The sequence below is a fragment of the Plecotus auritus genome (assembly GCF_963455305.1).
Source record: "Plecotus auritus genome assembly, chromosome: 2".
Classification (NCBI taxonomy): domain Eukaryota; kingdom Metazoa; phylum Chordata; class Mammalia; order Chiroptera; family Vespertilionidae; genus Plecotus; species Plecotus auritus.
The window spans coordinates 4,875,616-4,894,147 of record NC_137771.1 but is presented as its reverse complement, the minus strand read 5'-3'; the positions used below and the strand labels follow the sequence as shown (position 1 = coordinate 4,894,147).

Genomic DNA, 18,532 nt, shown 5'->3' with positions numbered 1-18,532 from the left:
AATGCCGGTAGGTGTCCTTAGGAATAATCACGTTGTCTGCCTGTAAAAGTATTTTGTTTGCTCTTCCCTCCAAACGGACAATTAGTCCACGTTGCTGAGAGGAAGCACCAAGAACTGACAGGCAGAAGCGGCTGAGACCCAGGCGAACTCCCAGTCCCGCTCACGGCCAGGGGCCGGCCAGTGGCAGGCACCTCCGTGGTACACTGGGGAGCGTCTGGCCTGGGGCTTGGTGGAGGCAAAGACAAAATTCATGCTTGTGTGAAACTTATCTTATCAGACGTCCAAGGAGCGTGAGCTCTGGGGAAAGCGGGCAGGGTCCAGAGGCCAAAGGCAAGCAGGCCACCCAGGCCCCGGGGCGAAACGGCGGGCGCAGAACAGACCGGGTGTCGCTCCAAGGCAGAGCGCACCTGCTTCTCACCTGAGCAGCATGGAGGTGCCCAGCCCACCCCGGGAGGGGGTAAGTGCCAGGCTAGGAAAGGCCCCTGTCACTGTCCCTTTCCCACCGGAAGAGGGGACCCGTGGAGGGAGGGGACGGCTCCTGAAATGCCTACAGGGACGAGGACAGCACCGGGGATCAGTCAGTGTGGGGACAGCTGCTTCCTCCGACATCCCATCTCAGACGCAGACAGGGAGGCTGAGCCCCCCCTCTAACGAGGTGATGGAGGCTGGAGGACGTTGGAGATGCCACCCTTCTCGCAGCCCCGGCCCCGTCCTAGTCCCATTCCCCAGCCTCTGGAGGTGCCGGAACCCTGCACCCCACCCTTCTCTGCAGGCTGGATCCCAGGCCAGCAGGGCTGAGGTCTGCGGGCGTCACACAGCTGATGGTGGGGTGGAGTTAGGGGTGCAGTTAGCAGGCAAGCAGAGGGTGGAGCGTGGCCCAGGGCGGTGGCTCTGGACCAGCTGGTTTCTGGAGTCCGGGGAAGCACCGCCTCAGGCAGCCGCAGACCTGCCCCAAGTCTGCTGCCCCCTGGGCTCTGAGGCAGTCTCCCCGTCCCCCCCCCTCTTCTCCCCGCCCCCACCCCCTGCAGCTGCCCTGGGTTCTGAGGTGGCCAGGGAAGTGGGATGTGGTGGCCTGGAGTGAGGGACAAGCCTCAGGGCTCTCCAGCCCTCTGTCCCTGGCTCCCTCCACCTGGACACTCCTCCCCCAGGCCCAGGGCTCAGCCACTCGAGGCTCAGCTCCGAGGCCCTCCTCAGAGGCCTGCCCTGCACCCTGCAGAACACAGCCCCCCCCCTCCCCCGCCCCCCGGCTTCTCCCCTGTTACCCTGTTGGTCCTCATAGCATCATTGGTATGTGGTGTCTGTGCGTCCTTTTCCTATTTGGCCTCCCCTCCCTAGAATGCAAACTCCAGGAGGCCAGCGGGCACTGCCCCTTTTCCCGGAGCCTCCCCCACTCCATCCCGCACCAGCACGCAGTGGAGGCTCAGTTATATCTTTAAGGAGGGATGACTGCATGCCAGGAACAGGAAACCATGCCCTCCACGGTGCCCCCCACGTCTCAGAGCCCTGAGAACCCTCCCCCCAGCCAGCCACCGCCCCACCTTCCCTGGGCGGGTCCTGGGGTCCCCGACATCTGGCCCAGCTGGTGGGAGCCCACTTCTTGAGGTCCAAGGACCCACCCCCGAGCCTCTGAGCAGGGGCCTCATCTCCGCCTCTTCTCCGCAGAGGCTGCAGCCCACGCTGGTGCTGGCCACCCTGAGCGCGGCCTTCGGCTCGGCCTTCCAGTACGGCTACAACATCGCCGTGGTCAACACGCCGCACGAGGTGGGCGCCGGGCACCGGGGCTGCCGCCCGCTCCGGGTTCGCTCACGAGCTGCCCAATCTTCGGGGCTACAGTGGGGCCATGTCTTCCAGGTCTTGAAGTCATTTTATAACGACACCTACTTCGCGCGGCACGGGACGCCCATGGACGAGAAGCGCACGCTGCTCCTGTGGTCCGGCACCGTGGCCATGTTCCCCCTGGGCGGCCTGCTGGGCTCGCTCATGGTCGGCGGGCTGGTGGACAAGTGCGGCAGGTGCGCGGGAGGGCGCGGGTCCCGCTCGCAGGTCACGGGGGAAACCACGCTGTCTCTGGGTGGTTTGCACGAGGTGGGGGCTTGAGGTGACCTTGAAAAGCCTCGTCCCCACGGTGCCACAGACATTATGCCCTGAAGCCAGTCCCTGAGGTGCCCGGGATCCCTTGTCCTTGCACGGGCACAGCAGGCCCTCGGTCCCCAGCCCCGCGGACGAGGCACAGCCCTGAGAGCAAAGTCCTGGACGCGACTCCCCTCGGTGCCGTGTCAGCACCTGCAGCAGGTGCTCCGTAGGTGCTTGCCGATCGGGTCTGACCCGTGGCCAGGTGACCGAGGCTCCAGGTGTGACAGCTGCAGCCTCGCCCCGCGCGGCCTCACCAGGGCTGCTGGTCTGAGGTTGGGCTCAGGCTGAGTCACTCCACGTGCCCCCGTCCCGTGTCCCCTTTGAGATGCACAGTGGCTCTTTGTCCTTTGCTGGGCTTGCCCGGGCTCCCCAATCGGGGTGCCTAAGCCCAGGAGCCGCAAAGAGGTGACTCCCCAGATAAGGCAGGGTGCCCGGGTCAAGGTCCCCAGGAAGGGAGAGTGAGCCAAGGCCTCAGGGTGAGGCACCGGGATGCCACCTGGCCACATCCCACTCGGAGGAATTCGCAGTGACACTTGGACTCGATACGCCGAGACCGGCCGTTTTGGGGTGTGAATGGAGAACCCCCTAAAGTAAAGAACCTTTAAAGCACTGTAGCGCTTCGGTTGCCACGCATGGGAGACAATATCACCAGTTATGTGTTACAGCGGGGCCCACAGGACCTCTTCTTCTAGGGACCTGATTGGCACCTGCCATACGCCGTGCACGCGAATGAGGAAACGTTCAGTATGTTGTCTTATGCCCTAACCCAGGCTTTTGTGTAACCCAGACTGTGCTGTTCTCAGCCACGCCGGGAGTGACTGGACTGTTCTAGAAGCCCAGGCTTGGCCTCTTCACCTGGCCCCCCCGTCACAGAACTTGGGAGCTCAGGGATGGTCTCTTGCCACCCTCACCTTGCAGACGCGGACAGTGAGACCGCTCTGGTGGAGCCGGCCTTGTCCTAGTGGGTTCCCGACTGCCCTGAGCAGGAAGGGCTGGGGAGGGGAGGCGGGGGCGGGGGGGGGGCGGGGGGGGCTATCCTCTCCGGACCTCGGGGCGGCTGATCCTCGGGTCTCAGTCTGGGCCCCGATGGCAGCTCTCTCAGAGGAACGGCCGCCCCAGAGAGGAAAGGGGCCAGAGGAAACCATCCCACACACCTGGGGTCTAGCACTGCCTCGTCGGAGATTTCCATGGGACTCTGTGGCTACCCCTCCAGAGGGGTTCTGTGTTTCTGTTTAAAGACCCACCCCCGCCCCCCGCTCCTAGCATAGTCCTCCAAGGCCCAAGGTCCTCAAAGGCCGGCACAGTGTGGGCAAAACTCAAAGGCCGGTGCACCCCCTCCCCGATCCTGGCATAGTCCTCCAAGGCCCAAGGTCCTCAAAGGCAGGCAGAGTGTGGGCAAATCTCAAAGGCCGGTGCAGCCAGCAGCCACCCACAGCTGGGACCCCTCTTCCTTCCTCATCCTCCACTGGTTTCTCCTTTGGCAAAGCCCAACCCAAGTTGGGGTGCAGGGTGTCAAGGGAGCCATTGCTGGAAGCCATCAAAGGGCACAGAGCACAGTCTGGAAGGGAGGGATGGTCCTGGGGGGCACGGCAGCATAGTCCCTTTTTCTAGACACCCCTCCCTCTCATTCATAGACTCCTGGGCTGTCAGCCTTGTCAGGGATCCGAGCGATGCTCTAGCCCAGGGGTCGGCAAACTCATTAGTCAACAGAGCCCAAGATCAACAGTACAACGACTGAAATTTCTTTTGAGAGCCACATTTTTTAAACTTAAACTTCTTCTAATGCCATTTCTTCAAAATAGACTCGCCCAGGCCGTGGTATTTTGAGGAAGAGCCACACCCAAGGGGCCAAAGAGCCGCAGTTTGCCAACCACTGCTCTAGTCTAACCCTGTGTCCCGCCTGTTGTGGGAACCCCCTGCTCAGCATTCCTGACGGTCTTCATCTAGTCTGGCCTCTGCTTGAATACCACCAGGGACGGGACGCTCCCCACCGGAGGCGGCAGCCACTGCTGTCCCTTCTCTGCTGTTCTCGGCCAGCTCTGGCTGTTAGCACCCCCACCCGCCCCTGCCGGCCCCAGACCTTCCTTCCTGGGACTTGTGTCCATTGGTCCCAGCCTCCCCGTCCTTCCCAGCCGTCGGTCTTCTCGGCCACATTCCCGCGCGGCGGTACCAGCCGCCTGCAGAGTAGGAGTCGGGTCAGGACAGCCTCTGGGCCTCAGCCCCCGCCCTCCGGGCTCTGCTGTCCTTGTAGAAAGGGAACCCTGCTGATCAATAACATCTTCGCCATCGTCCCTGCCATCCTGATGGGAGTCAGCAAAGTGGCCAAGGCTTTCGAGCTGATCATCCTTTCCCGGGTGCTGCTGGGAGTCTGCGCAGGTACCTGGAGCGACAGCTGAAGCCCCCAGGCCGCGCTCAGGTTCACCAATGGGGGGAAGGGTTGAGGCCGACACGCCCAGCACAGGGGCCGGGGCTGGAAGCCGGGGAGATGAGGGTCCCCCTGGCCCTGCCTGGCCCGTGTCCCTGCTGGGGCACCCTCCTGTCTCCTTTCCCAGACCCTGCAGAGCTCATGCTCTCACCTCCCCCTCACCAGCAAAGCTATCAGGGACAGGCTTTAAAAGGCACTTCTGGGCGGTAAGCACAACAGAGTATGCAGGTGTCATATCATAAGTTTATATGACGTTATTAACCAATGTTACCCCAATAAATTTAATTGTAAAACGTTTTATAAAACCCCCACTTTTGCCTTGAAGTATAACTAACTGAAAGGCTTTACAAGGTATTTTCTGAGGAGGATGTCCAGTGTGCACTGAGGGGGAGGGGCTTCGAGCAAAAGAAACAGAATTTGGGGCCTCGGTCAGCAGGGGAGCCAGGTTCCTTAACCGCAGTGGTTTCTTCTGTTTTTTCTTAAAAAGTGATGCAAGTTATCCGTGCTTTAGAAAAGTCAGAAGCTAGGTCAAAGCAAGAGAATCGTCCCAAAGTCCCATTATCCAGGGCCCCCGCTCTGCAACTAGGAAGGAGAGGACATTGGCATCACGCCCTGCAGGTGGCCCCTGGGGTCTGAGGGTTCTGGAAGGGTCCCCTCAGCTGTGCAAAGCAGCCCACAGGGCCAGTTCCAGCTCCCGGCGGGGGGGCGGGGCTTGCAGGGGCGGGGCTTGTGCCGGGAGGCGGGGCTGTGCCAGGGGGCGGGGCTGCGCGGGGGGGGGGGCATGGCTGTGTGAGGAGGCAGGGTCTTGTGGGGGCGGGGCTGTGGGGGCGGGGCTTGAGGAGGCAGGGTCTTGCGGGGGCGGGGCTTGTGCCAGAAGGTGGGGCAGGAGGCATGGCTGTGTGGGGAGGCAGGGTCTTGTGTGGGGCGGGGCTATACAGGGGGCGGGGCTGTGTGGGGAGGGAAGGTCTTGCAGGGGCGGGCAGTGCGGGGAGGCAGGGCTGTGCGAGCTACCTGTCAGTGGCGTGGACACCCAAGAGAAGCTGGGGGATTATGAGGAGCTGAATTACATCCCGGGTCCGGGAGGCTGGGACTGCTCTTCTCCCCTGATTTTTGTTTTGCTGGAACCAGGCATCTCCTACAGTGCCCTTCCCATGTACCTGGGAGAGCTGGCTCCCAAGAACCTCAGGGGCACTCTGGGAACAATGACCGAGGTTTTTGTCATCGTGGGCGTCTTCCTAGCGCAGATCTTCAGCCTGCAGGCCATCCTGGGCAATCCTACAGGTACCCACCATTGCACGCCAAGGTCAAAGGGCAAGAGGGGCCTGGGGGTCGTGTGGGGCCGTGGGCGCTGGGTCCAGTCGTTCGTTCAGCTGTGCCCATGTTATTGGTGGATCAAGCCCGTTGAGGCTGAGAGGTGACCTTTGGGCTGCGCAGGTGACCTTGATGAGGACAGTCGTGGTGAGCGATGGGGACAAATTGTGCTTGGGAATGGGAGGAGAGGCCTGGGGACAAGAGGCACACGCACTCTTGGGAGTTCTGCTGGTGCAGGGAAGGAGAGAGCTGGCGGGTGGCTGGATGGGGAAGTGAGCTGGAGGGGATGTTGTCTCTGGGAAGAATAACCACGCACTTGGCTGCTCACTGGCCCAGAGGCGGGAAGGCGGTGGGACCAGCATGCACAGGGCTGGCCATGGTCACTGTGGGTGGGCATGGCCCTTGTAGGCGTTTTCTGCTGGTTCCTTCCATCTCCTCAGTGGAAGAGGAGGCAAGGCCATTGCCTGAGAGGGGGTGGGAGGGGGTGGGGATGGTGGGAAGTTAGGAGAGGGCGAGGGTGGGACCGCGTCTAGGCCGCGGGTGCAGTGGGGTTTGGTTTTGGTTTTTCATTTACACATTTCCCAATCACGCATTCCTTAGTGGGTGGACTCACGTCTTTGAATTCCCCACGGTGCCTTGAAGGGACTCGGAACCCAGCAGGTGCTCAGTGAAAGGTCTTTAGTATCAGCGATTCCCAGGCTGCCCCGGGCAGCTGAACGGTAAACACTCATCACAGGAAGGGCCCTGAGTGGAGGCCAAGCTGGCGGGCGGCTGCCCAGAGCCACCTTGTACGCCTGGCTCGTGCGGTCTCTTGCAGCCCTAGCTACCCTTTGTGTGGTGCTTTATCATCATCATCATCATCTACATATATATAAAAGGCTAATATGCAAAGTGTTCCCTCAGGAGTTTGACCGGGAGACCGGGAGTTCGATCACTTGCTATGACGTGCGCTGACCACCAGGGGGTGGCGCAAAACGAAGGAAGGCCCTGGCCAGCCGGCAGCTGGCAGCTGAGGAAGAAAGGCCCTGGCCAGCAGCCAGAAGGCCCTGAACTGATCTGATCACCGGCCAGGCCTAGGGACCCTAACTGTGCACGAATTTCGTGCACCGGGCCTCTAGTTGTAGTGTAATCTTTACTGATGAGAAACCCGAGGCTTGGCGAGGTTTAATAACGTCCAGTTCCCACTGTCACTGGAAGGGTTACTTGAGTCTCGGCACCACCCGCCTAACACAAACCTTCAGAAGGCGCTCAGATAGCCGCGGTGCTGGGCTCATCCCCGCCGGCCCAGCCTCCAGGGCGGTAGACTGGGGTCACTTCCCGCCATAAAATTAGGAACAAGGCCTGGCTGTGTTTTCTCTAGGATCACACTTTTAGGTCAAACACTGCTCCTAAGAAAAGCAATACTCTTCCTGCAAAAGGAACGAATGATATTTCTCATTAAAATTATAATTATTTTCTCCATTCGTAAATGTGGAGCCCCGTGTGGGTGGGTCGTGGGCAGCCACATGGTGGCAGGAAGTAGGTCCCTGCTGGCCTTGGCTCTCACCGAGGGCTGGAAGGTCGTGGGCGAGTGACCTTGTAACAGGAGAGAGTCAGGCCCTGGGGAAGGTCAGCTGGAGGGAGCCAGAGACCCCAGGGACCCTGCAGGTCCGTGTCAAGTTCTCGGTGGTGGTCCCTTGCAGGCTGGCCCGTGCTCTTGGCGCTCACGGGGGTCCCCGCGCTGCTGCAGCTCCTGTCTCTGCCCTTCTTCCCCGAGAGCCCGCGCTACACCCTCATCCAGAGAGGAGACGAGGATGCGGCTCGACAAGGTACTGGGATGCAGGCTGCCCGCCGCCTCCCACGCCCGCCAGAACGTCCCTCCATGGCGCCCAACGCACGGGCAGGCGGTGGCCCGTGGGGAGAGGGGCTCCAAGGGGCTGGCGTGGTGGGCTAGGAGGAGTCCGGGCAGCCCCGGGGTGGGGTCCAGGGGGGAGCACAGACAAGGTCACAGCCACGGCTGACCCATGCTGACTTGAGAGCCTGAGCAGCACGGGATGTGGTTGGGGTTGGGGACACCATCACCTGGTCGGGGTCCTGGTTGGGGTCATGAGCACTCCGCTCTGGGAACATGGGGAGCCGGTGGCCAGAGGTGGGCCGAGCAGGTGGGCAGCTGCCCTCTTCCCTGAGCACAGGTGCGTGCGGTCAGCCACGGGGGCTGCTCTGCTCCCTGCAGCTCTGAGGAAACTGAGGGGCCGGGCCGATGTGGAGGACGAGATCGAGGAGATGCGCGTGGAGGACCAGGCCGAGAGGGCCGAGGGCCGCCTGTCGGCGCTCAACCTGTTCACCTTCCGGCCCCTGCGCTGGCAGCTCATCTCCATCATCGTGCTCATGGCCGGCCAGCAGCTTTCCGGGGTCAACGCGGTACATGGGGCCACGCAGGGTGCCTGTGTGCCCGGCAGCCGCGAGGGCGGGGTGGGGGGGCGGGGGGTAGAGGGGGGCTGTGATGGGCGATCGGCCCTGCAGGCGGCTGCAGAGGTGCCTGGCCAGGTTCTCCCTCGGAACTTCTGGTCCATTCGAAAGCTACTGGATTCAGTCAGACGGGCAAACGTTCACCGGGGACTCCGGCAGAGCGAGGCTGCACCCCAGTCTCCTAACGCCACGTCCCAGCTCTTTCCCACCCCCAGCTGCCTCCCTCCCGTCCGAGGGCCCCTGGGCCTTCCACACTGTTGGCTGCAGAGTCAGGAAAGGGAGGCCGGTGGCCGGCGCCGTGGCCGGTCCTCACAGCCCTGGGCTTCTGTTTCAGATCAACTACTACGCAGACATGATCTACGTGTCCGCCGGCGTGGCGGCCGCTCACTCCCAGTATGTAACCGTGGGCGCCGGCGTGGTCAACATTGTCATGACCGGCGTCTCGGTGAGCGACCGGGAATACCCTTTCCACTGGGGGGTCCCGGCAGGTGCCCCCAGGCAGACAGGGGCCCCTCAGAGTCCTCTGAGGTGCTGGTGACACCGGTCCCAGGTCACTGAGGGACACAGACTTTGGGATACGCGCGCGCACACGTTGCTTCCTTTGTAAAATGGTTACAGTGATCGCAATACCCAGGATGCTGATGTGGGTCCCAGGCACAGAGACCAAGTTGGCCTCCTCTCTCTAACCTGCACGTGGTGTTGGGCTGCTCCTGTGGGCCTCGCTGGACGGCAGGGACAGCCCCGCCTGCAGGACTAGAAGTGAGGGGCATGCAGTGACCGGATAGGGCCTGCCACCGAGTTGGCCTTGGAGTGGCCCCGGTGCTGGTGCTGGTGCTGGTGCCGGTGCTGGTGCTGGCGGTAGGGATGCGGGAGAACTGGAAATGCCTTAGAAGTAGGAGAGAGGAAGGAAGGCCAGCCAGGGCAGCGTGGCCAGGTTGGGAACATCGGAGAGGGTTCGGGCTGAGAAAGAGGTGCGTGTCCGGGAAGTGGAGGAGGAAGTGCGTGGGTGCCTGGGCCTCGAGTCGGGAGGTCAGATCCTGGGTGCTCATTGCCTGAAGGGGAGCAGCAGGTGGCAGGAGGGGCCATTCTAAAACGCAGGATGTATTATTGTTCAGGTCCAGGGAGGCCGGCATAGCAGTAGGTGATTGCCATTGAAAAGACAGTCTGTCACTCATAGTTCCAAACTGTGTGAGGAGGGAGGGGCAGGCCAGGCCACTGAGGGCCACGCGGGGAGGCACCAGGGTCAGCCGAGAAGCAGAGGGGGCAGGGAACGCGGGCCGGAGCCTGCATTGTGGTTTCTTTCTTTTTTAAAAAAATATATTTTTATTGATTTCAGAGAAGAAGGGAGAGGGAGAGAGAGAGAGAAACATTAATGATGAGAGAGAATCACTGATCGGCTGCCTCCTGCACACCCCCCACCGGAGATTGAGCCCGCAACCGAGGCATGTGCCCTTGGCCGGAATCGAACCTGGGACCCTTCAGTCCACAGGCCGACGCTCTATCCACTGAGCCAAACCGGCCAGGGCCCTGCATTGTGGTTTCTGTGGGAAGACAGGTGAGCAGGCTCAGGCCCGCCCATGTGTACAGTTTCAGTGGTTCTGGGGTGCCGGGGGTGCCCCCCTTGGTGTCTGGTACCTGCCCTGGGTGATCAGGGCAGGGGGACAGCGGCCCTGGGTGTGAGCGCCCCCTGGAGGAGGAGGTCGGAGGTGCAGGCTCTGGGTGGGTTAGTTTCATAGGAGAAGCAGATTCAGGGGCGATGTTTGCTCTCTCTAGAAATTGGCCAACCAACGTAGGAACCGTCCTTCCAGAGATCAGCAGGGCCCCAAGATGTCAAAGCATCAAATGCAGAAACTAGAAAATGTAGAAGGGGTGGTGGGCCAAGAGTTCTGGGCAGCCCTGGGCCCTGGAGGCTCCTCACGTGCCCCCTCCCCCCAGGCGGGCACCGTGGAGTGGCTGGGCAGACGGCTCCTCCTGCTGGTCGGCTATGGCATCTGCGGCTCGGCCTGCCTCGTGCTGACGCTGGCGCTCCTCTTCCAGGTCTGGCTGCTTTCCCCGCACCCAGAACCCGGCACCCCCCCCCACCCCCACCCGTGGGGACCCAGAGCTCGCAGGCGGGTGGGAAGTCCGGGTAACAGACCCGCTCCAATAGACCAGAGTCTCAGCCAGTCCCGCTCCACACCCTCCAATGCTAGTATTTTGTGTTGTTGGGGTTTTGTTTGTTTGTTCTGTGGTTCTAATCCTCGCCCAGGAGACTTTCCCATTGGTTTTCTAGAGAGAGTGGAAGAGAGTGGGGACCCACCTGTGTAGCTGGGTGGGGTGAAGTCTGTTCCCCTGGTTTTGTGCCGGCCATTGTCCTGGCCGTGGGGAGATGGCCCACCAGCTCTCCTGGTCCCCGGGCTTCTAGAAGGATCCTCTCAGCTAGCGTGGAGTCCTGGTCCCGGCGCCATCCTGCTGATGGTCTGACCTGGGCTGCTGCTTGGCCCCCAAGGGCCCCAGTGCCCTCCTGGTCCGAGTTCAGGCTCTCTGGGCTGAGTCCACATCTCCAGGATTGAAACAATAATGTCCCGCTCACAGGGGTGTCATGAGGATTAGTGGTTGACATTGTGACGGGCGGAGAGTGGGTGACCTCGTGGCAGCCAGGCAGGGCTGGAGGGAGCCCCTGGCTTCCTCTTCCTCCAGCTCATGCCCAGCGCCCCCGAGGCCCACCCAGGTGGGTGACCCAAATCCAGGCTCCTCCCTGTGGCGGGACGGCGCCTGGTGCGGGGCACTCACCTGCCCGCACGCTCTTGGCCCTGAGCTCTCCGAGGCCCCAGGCCCGGCCTGTCGGGCACCCACAGCCCTGCTCTCCCCACAGAGCCAGGTCCCTGGGCTGTCCTACCTCGGCGTCATCTGCGTCTTCTCCTACATCGCGGGACATTCCATCGGGCCCAGTGAGTACCCGCACCCCCAGCCCTCCAGGCCCGGCGCGGGGCACCCGGAGGAGTCAGTGAACGTCTGCTGAGTGAGCGGGTGTCCGTGGCGCGTGCTGCTCTGATGTTCTCGTCGCCTTTTCCTCTCCTCCTGTACCAGCCCCACCCGCACTCGGAGGCCAGGCTCCATTTACCTTCTCCCTTTTTAAATATCTTTTTATTGATTTCAGAAAGGAAGGGAGAGGGAGAGAGAGAGAGAAACATCCATGGGGAGAGAGAGTCATTGATCAGCTGCCTCCTGCGTGCCCCCTACTGCAACCCAGGCGTGTGCCCTTGGCCAGAATCGAACCCAGGACCCTTCAGTCCACAGGCCAATGCTGTCCACCGAACAAAACGAGCTAGGGCTCTTTACCTTCTCCTTGAAGCTATTCCAGTTCACCGTCATCCATTCAACAAACATTCGCCGAGTCCCAGCCATGCCACAGCTCCCCCCGCCCGCCACACACACACACACACACACACACACACACGCACACACACACTCCTGTGGCTCCCCGAGATTCCAGCCTCTGCAAAGGGAGCTCCTGCTGGCCAGCCCCCATGGGGGGGAACCTGGCTTCATGTCCAAACCCTCAGCTCCTGAGCCTCCAAGCACACAGCCCACCCAGGCCCCCTTGTCCTTGGTCCCCGACCTGCAGTTACATCCCCTCGCTGTCCACGCCCATGCGCACCTGCGAGCAGCCTCGGCCTTCACCTGGGCCTCCCTGTCTGCCAGCCTCCAGGCTCCCGCCTCCGCTCCTCTGCTGGTCCTTCAGAGAACCAAACCCTGTTCTCACTGCCTGGGAAAGGCACCTCTGATTCCTAAGACTAGAACATTCCCTGCAGAGTCTCGGTTTAAAAGAGCTTTTCATAAGCCAGAATAAAGGTACCGATCCTCCAGCACACACTGATGGATACCTGCTTAGTCTGCGTGCCGGCCCCGGGCGCACTGCTGTGGACGGGCGGACACAGCCCTGTTGAAGGCCATCGACGCGGGGTTTCAGCCTGTGCCCTGGATGTGGAGGCTGGGGGCCCCTGGGAAAAGGCCGAAACCCCGCGTCAGTGGCCTGCTCTGCCCTGGCTGCCTGTGTGGGCGGAGCAGCCGCTGAGTGGCAGGCCTCAGGCTCCTGTTTGGAGGACATGGATGATCAGCTGCGCTGGCGGGTGGGGGGCCAGGTCTTGCGCGGATGTGGCAGGGAGCCAGGTCCTTTGCTCAGGTCCTAGCGGGAGGAGGGCGGCAGGACAGGGCGGCACAGCGGCCTCCTCACCCCTGAGGTCGGTCCCCTCCCTGGAGTGTAGGGTTTCTCGTTAGAGGTCCCCCAGGGCAGCTCATTGTGGGGCTTTGAGTTCCTCTCCATCGCCATCCACGGGGACTGCATTTCTGCTGTGGCCATGCCGCCCCCATGAGTTGGAAATTGGCTGGGAGGTCAGACAACCTTATTCTTTTTGTGTGTAAAACCATAGATAGAGCCCTAGCTGGTTTGGCTCAGTGGATGGAGCGTCGGCCTGCGGACTGAGGGGTCCCAGGTTCGATTCCGGTCAAGGGCACATGCCCGGGTTGCAGGCTCAGTTCCCTATTGGAGGGCAGGCAGGAGGCAGCCAATCAATGATTCTCTCTCATCATTGATGTTTCTATCTCTCCCTCTCCCTTCCTCTCTGAAATTAATAAATATATATATATATATTTTTTAAGCCATAGAAGGATATACAGTAAATAAGCAGATATACAGTGTATCTGTGGTAGTGAAACTTTATAAGGGATGATGATTAGAGAAAAATGGGTTTCTAGATTTTAGACAAGTCTCCTTAATGACAAAAGTGGAGCAACCCACCCAAGGCAAGGTGCATGCAGCAGGCGCCTGCCATTCCCCAGACCACCACAGGGGGCAGCACTTCCCAGGGACAAGCACTCCTTGAGCTCTGTTCCCCTTCATGGAGAATCTCAAAATGACACCAACACGTGGGAGAGTGGACTCCGTGTGACCTCTAGGCCCCCGAGGGAGGTTGTCCCCCTGCCCCGCGCCACGCAGCCCTGGTGCGCCCCGGAGGAGCCAGAGGGGAGAGGAAGCAGGGCGCTGGCTGAGAGATGCCAGCTCCTCCCTGGCCATCTAGGAACTAGGAGGCCATGGGTCCGAGTTTCATCGTGTTTGCCTATCGGAGGGTCTGGGCTGGGCTAGGGCCCCCCCGAGCCCGCTGCACCCCACTGGCCCTGTACTCTCTGCCCTCGAGGTCCCGTGCCCTCTGTGGTGAGGACCGAGATCTTCCTGCAGTCCTCCCGGCCGGCCGCCTTCATGGTGGACGGGGCTGTGCACTGGCTCACCAACTTCATCGTGGGCTTCCTGTTCCCTTCCGTCAAGGTGAGCAGGTGGTGGGCGGGAAGCACAATGGGTGGCCCCTTGCCCCCCTCCTTGCCCCCCCTGCCCACACCCAGCCTTCAGGAACCATGCATAGGTTCCTTCTACTAAGAACATCATTATTTCGACATACGTGGTAGCTTATTGGCCAAACGCGGCAAATGTGCCAGTTCCCACTTGCGGTGGGAGCCCCTCACTCAGTCCTGACAGGCTAATTACCAGCGGCTCCGGTCTGCCAAGGTCAAAGGCCATCGGCAGCACCCAGGAGCCAGGGGCAGGGAACAGAGCTCCTTGCTGCTGCCTCCTTCCTGTTTCTGAAGGCAAGCACCTCGGCTCCCCCTTCTCCACACCCAAGGCCGGAGGACGCGGGGTGCCTATTGCGAAAAGGCTTGGGAGTCCTTTCCGAGATGAGGGCGGGTCCCAGCGTTCCAGCCCTCTCTCTCCTCTGGGAGTCACACAAACTGGCCACCGAGAAGCTCCCGGACGGCTCCCAGAGGCCTCCCCAGGAGCAGCCCCTGCCCGTTCCCCCTCCTTCCCTCCTGCTTTCTCGTCTCTCGCCCAGGAGGCCATCGGGGCCTACAGTTTCATCCTGTTTGCCGGAATCTGCCTCCTCACTGCTGTGTACATCTACGTGGTGATTCCTGAGACCAAGGGCCAGACATTTGTGGAGATAAACCGAATTTTTGCCAAGAGAAACGGAGTGGAGATTCCAGATCCGAAAGAAGAAACCACAGATGTTGAGCCTCACGCGTCTCTGCCCGCCAAGGAAACTTCCTTCTGATGGCCCTGCAGGTGCCACATCACAGCCTCCGTCCCTGAGAAAGGGACTCCTGCCCCAGGCCTCACCAGAGGGTCACAGCTCTGAGCTTTTTGTGCCCCCTGTAGCAACTGGAAGGCTTTGGAAGGATCAGTCCCTGATTTGGTGGAGACGTGGTTAGCTTCCAATCACGTCAGGGTGGTGTGACTGTGGAGAATGGGCAGGTCCTGAGCATTGATTGGCAGGACTCGATGCTCTGATTCTGTGGATGTATGAGTCAGAGACTCATGGACTGTTTAGAAAAACACCCTCTCTGGGTTGGTCAGCTGACACCTGCCTTGGAAACAGGAGAGCACTGTATCGAAAGATACAAAGTACCAAAGCTCACTCAGTAAGAAACAGACAGCCTGTGTAGAACTACATCAACTAAAGAAATTGAATTTGTAGCCAAAAACCTCCCCACAAAGAAAACCCCAGGCCCAAATGGGTTCACTGGTGAATGCTACCAAACATTTAAGGAAGAAATAATACTAATTTGACACAGTCTTCCAGAAAATTAAAGAGGAAGGAATACTTCTGAATTTATTGTATGAAGAAGTCATCATTATTCCGATTCCGAAACCAAACTAGCGATGTTACAAGAAAACTACAGATTAACGCCCCTCATGAACATAGATACAAAAATTATTAACCACATTTTAGCAGATAGAATACAATAATATAAGGATAATTATATATCCTGACCAAGTGGGGCTTATTCTAGGAATGCAAGGTTGGCTTAATCCTCCCCAAAATTATCTATAGATTCAACACAATTAGAACCAAAATTGTATCAGGCCTTTTTTGGGTGGGGAGGGTAGAAATTGACAAGCCCATTCTACAATTCATGTGGAAATGGAAAAAAAAAAACCCTAAAGTAACCAAACCAACTTTGAGAAAGATGAAGTTGGAGGCCTTCTTACCTCATGTCAACACTCATATAAAACTACGGATATCAAAACGGTATGGTTGGTATAGCAGGTAGAGCAATGGAGTACAAGAAAGAACCCAGAAATGAGCCTCCCCATCCAGAGATAACTGATTGTCGTCTAAAGCAATCTGAATGGTGACAGGGTAGGATTTCCAACAAATGAACTGGGGTAATTATATCCACATGTGGGGAAAAATAACTTTTATCCATACCTTACATTAACTCAAAATGGATCACAGGCCTAAATTAAGACTTTATAAAACTTCTAGAATAGAACATAGGAGATAAATATTTGTGAGCCTGGACTACACAAAAACAATACCAAAAGCACAATCCGCAAAAGAAAATATTGCTAAATTGGACTTTGACACAGTTAAGAACTTCTGCTGTTTGTAAGACACTATTATGAGAATGAAAAGACAACCACAGACTGACACACACACACACACACACACACACACACACATATATATGCAAACCACATATCTGAGAAAGACTTGTATCTAAATGTACAAATGTGTAATAAGTAAAGAACTCTCAGAACTCAAATAAGAAAACAAGCAATTCAAGCTTAAAAATGGGCAAAAGAGTTGAATAGCTACTTCACCAAAGAAGACACATGATGGTAAATAAGCACATGAAAAGATGCTCAATATTATTAGTAATTAGGGAAATACAAATTAAAACCATGATACGATACCACCACACACCTGTGAGAGTGCCTGAAGTTAAAAAGACTACATCAAGTGTTGACAAGGATGTGGAGAAAACAGAACGCTTGTGTTCTGCTGGCAGGAATGTAAAACGGTGCAGCCAGTTTCAAAAAGTTTTCCAGTCTCTTAAAAAGTTAAACGTCTACCATATGATCCAGCATTCCACTCCGGAGTATTTACCCCCATGTCCACTCAAAGGCTTGGACACAAATGCTCATAGCAAGTTTATTTGTGATGGCCCCAAACTGGACACACTACAAAAGTGCATCCCCAGGTGAGTGAATGAACGAACCGTGGTCGATCCATACACACTTCTCAGCAGTGCAAAGATACGAACTGCCACCTGCCACAATAGGCGTGGACCTCAAAGTCATTCACTCCCACGGCACAAGACAGACCAAAACGCACATGCTGTGTTATTTTAATTATATGAAGTTGTAGAAAATTTGGCCAACTCAACTATAGTGACAGGAAACAGATCAGCAGTTACTGGGGGGAAACTTTTTGAATGATGGACATGTGTATTATCTTCATCATGGTGATAATACAGAAGTGTACATATGTCAGAACATCAAATTGTACATATATATACACACACACACACACATATATATATATATATTGTACATATATATATACACATATATATGTATAAAAGGCTAATATGCTAAGTGTCCGACCATCCAGCCGGTGGCTATGATGCGCACTGACCACCAGGGGGCAGATGCTCAATGCAGGAGCTGCCCAGCTGCCGTGACTTGGCAGAGGCAGTTCTCAGGTGGTGCACCCCAAAACCAGAGAGGAGGGAGCCCGATTCCTCGCGGGGCTGCACGATTCCACCTTTGGCTGTGGGTTATGTTGTTGCTGGGGCACTGTCGACCCCGAATCTGGTTTACTGCACACTTGTGTCTGCGTTCCACACCCCGTAGACATCAACTTTGCAGAGTGCCCTCTCCCACTCTGGGACCCCTCGGGGGATGTCGGAGAGCCGGTTGCAGCCCGATCCCCGAAGGCCAGGCTGAGGGAACTCACCTGCCGAGGGACCTCGCTCACTCCACAGACACCCTTTGAGCCACGGTGCCACCCCAGATACAGGCGGCCAGGAAGGGACCATGGGAGGTTGGCTCCAGGGCATGTCCGGTCCATCTCGCCCAGTCCCACCCCGCCAGCCACCTTCTAATTAATTTTCTTTCAATGTGCACGAATCCATGCACCAGGTCACTAGCTTTTAATAAATGATTAATTAAAAATATTTTCAATTTCTTGTTAATGAGTTGCACTGTCTCTGGGTGGTTTGCACGAGGTGGGGGCTTGAGGTGACCTTGAAAAGCCTCGTCCCCACGGTGCCACAGACATTATGCCCTGAAGCCAGTCCCTGAGGTTCCCAGGACCCCTTCCCTTGTCCTTGCACGGGCACAGCAGGCTCTCAGTCCCCAGCCCCGCGGACGAGGCACAGCCCCGAGAGCAAAGTCCTGGACGCGACTCCCCTCGGTGCCATGTCAGCACCTGCAGCAGGTGCTCCGTAGGTGCTTGCCGATCGGGTCTGACCCGTGGCCAGGTGACCGAGGCTCCAGGTGTGACAGCTGCAGCCTCGCCCCGCGCGGCCTCACCAGGGCTGCTGGTCTGAGGTTGGGGCTCAGGCTGCGTCACTCCACGTGCCCCCTGTCCCGTGTCTCCTTTGAGCTGCACAGTGGCTCTTTGTCCTTTGCTGGGCTTGCCCGGGCTCCCCAATCGGGGTGCCTAAGCCCAGGAGCCGCAAAGAGGTGACTCCCCAGATAAGGCAGGGTGTCCGAGTCAAGGTCCCCAGGAAGGGAGAGTGAGCCAAGGCCTCAGGGTGAGGCACCGGGATGCCATCTGGCCACATCCCACTCGGAGGAATTCGCAGTGACACTTGGACTCGATACGCCGAGACCGGCAGTTTTGGGGTGTGAGTGGAGAACCCTCTAAAGCAGGGTGGAGGATCTTTTTTCTGCCAAGGGCCATTGGGTGTTTATCACGGAATTCCCGGGCCATACACAATGACCAACTTGAAAATGATGTTGCTGTGAAGAAAGCTCCCGGACTTCCTGAATTCCGAGTCCCGCCTGCGGGTGCCTAGGCAGGGCCAGACCAAACCACATGGCCCTTGGGCCCCACGTCCCCCACTCCTGCTCTAAAGCAAAGAACTTTTAAAGCACTGTAGCGCTTCGGTTGCCACGCATGGGAGACAATATCACCAGTTATGTGTTACAGGGGGCCCACAGGACCTCTTCGTCTAGGGACCTGATTGGCACCTGCCATACGCCGTGCACGCGAATGAGGAAACGTTCAGTATGTTGTCTTATGCCCTAACCCAGGCTTTTGTGTAACCCAGACTGTGCTGTTCTCAGCCACGCCAGGAGTGGCTGGACTGTTCTAGAAGCCCAGGCTTGGCCTCTTCACCTGGCCCCCCCGTCACAGAACTTGGGCAGTGGGGGAGCCCTAAGGATGGGTC

The 18,532-nt window shown here is 58.4% G+C and overlaps 1 protein-coding gene across 1 annotated transcript; it reads left to right on the top strand.

The window, feature by feature from the left end:
• Positions 1–427: 427 nt before the first annotated feature.
• Positions 428–14,400, top strand: SLC2A7 (solute carrier family 2 member 7; the record flags this gene model as incomplete). Its single annotated transcript, XM_080657078.1, has 11 exons — positions 428–457; positions 1,663–2,012; positions 4,385–4,509; positions 5,687–5,839; positions 7,552–7,677; positions 8,082–8,269; positions 8,652–8,762; positions 10,253–10,354; positions 11,172–11,247; positions 13,495–13,622; positions 14,182–14,400. 11 exons carry the CDS (start codon positions 428–430, stop codon positions 14,398–14,400), a joined length of 1,608 nt encoding a protein of 535 aa, XP_080513204.1.
• Positions 14,401–18,532: the final 4,132 nt, after the last annotated feature.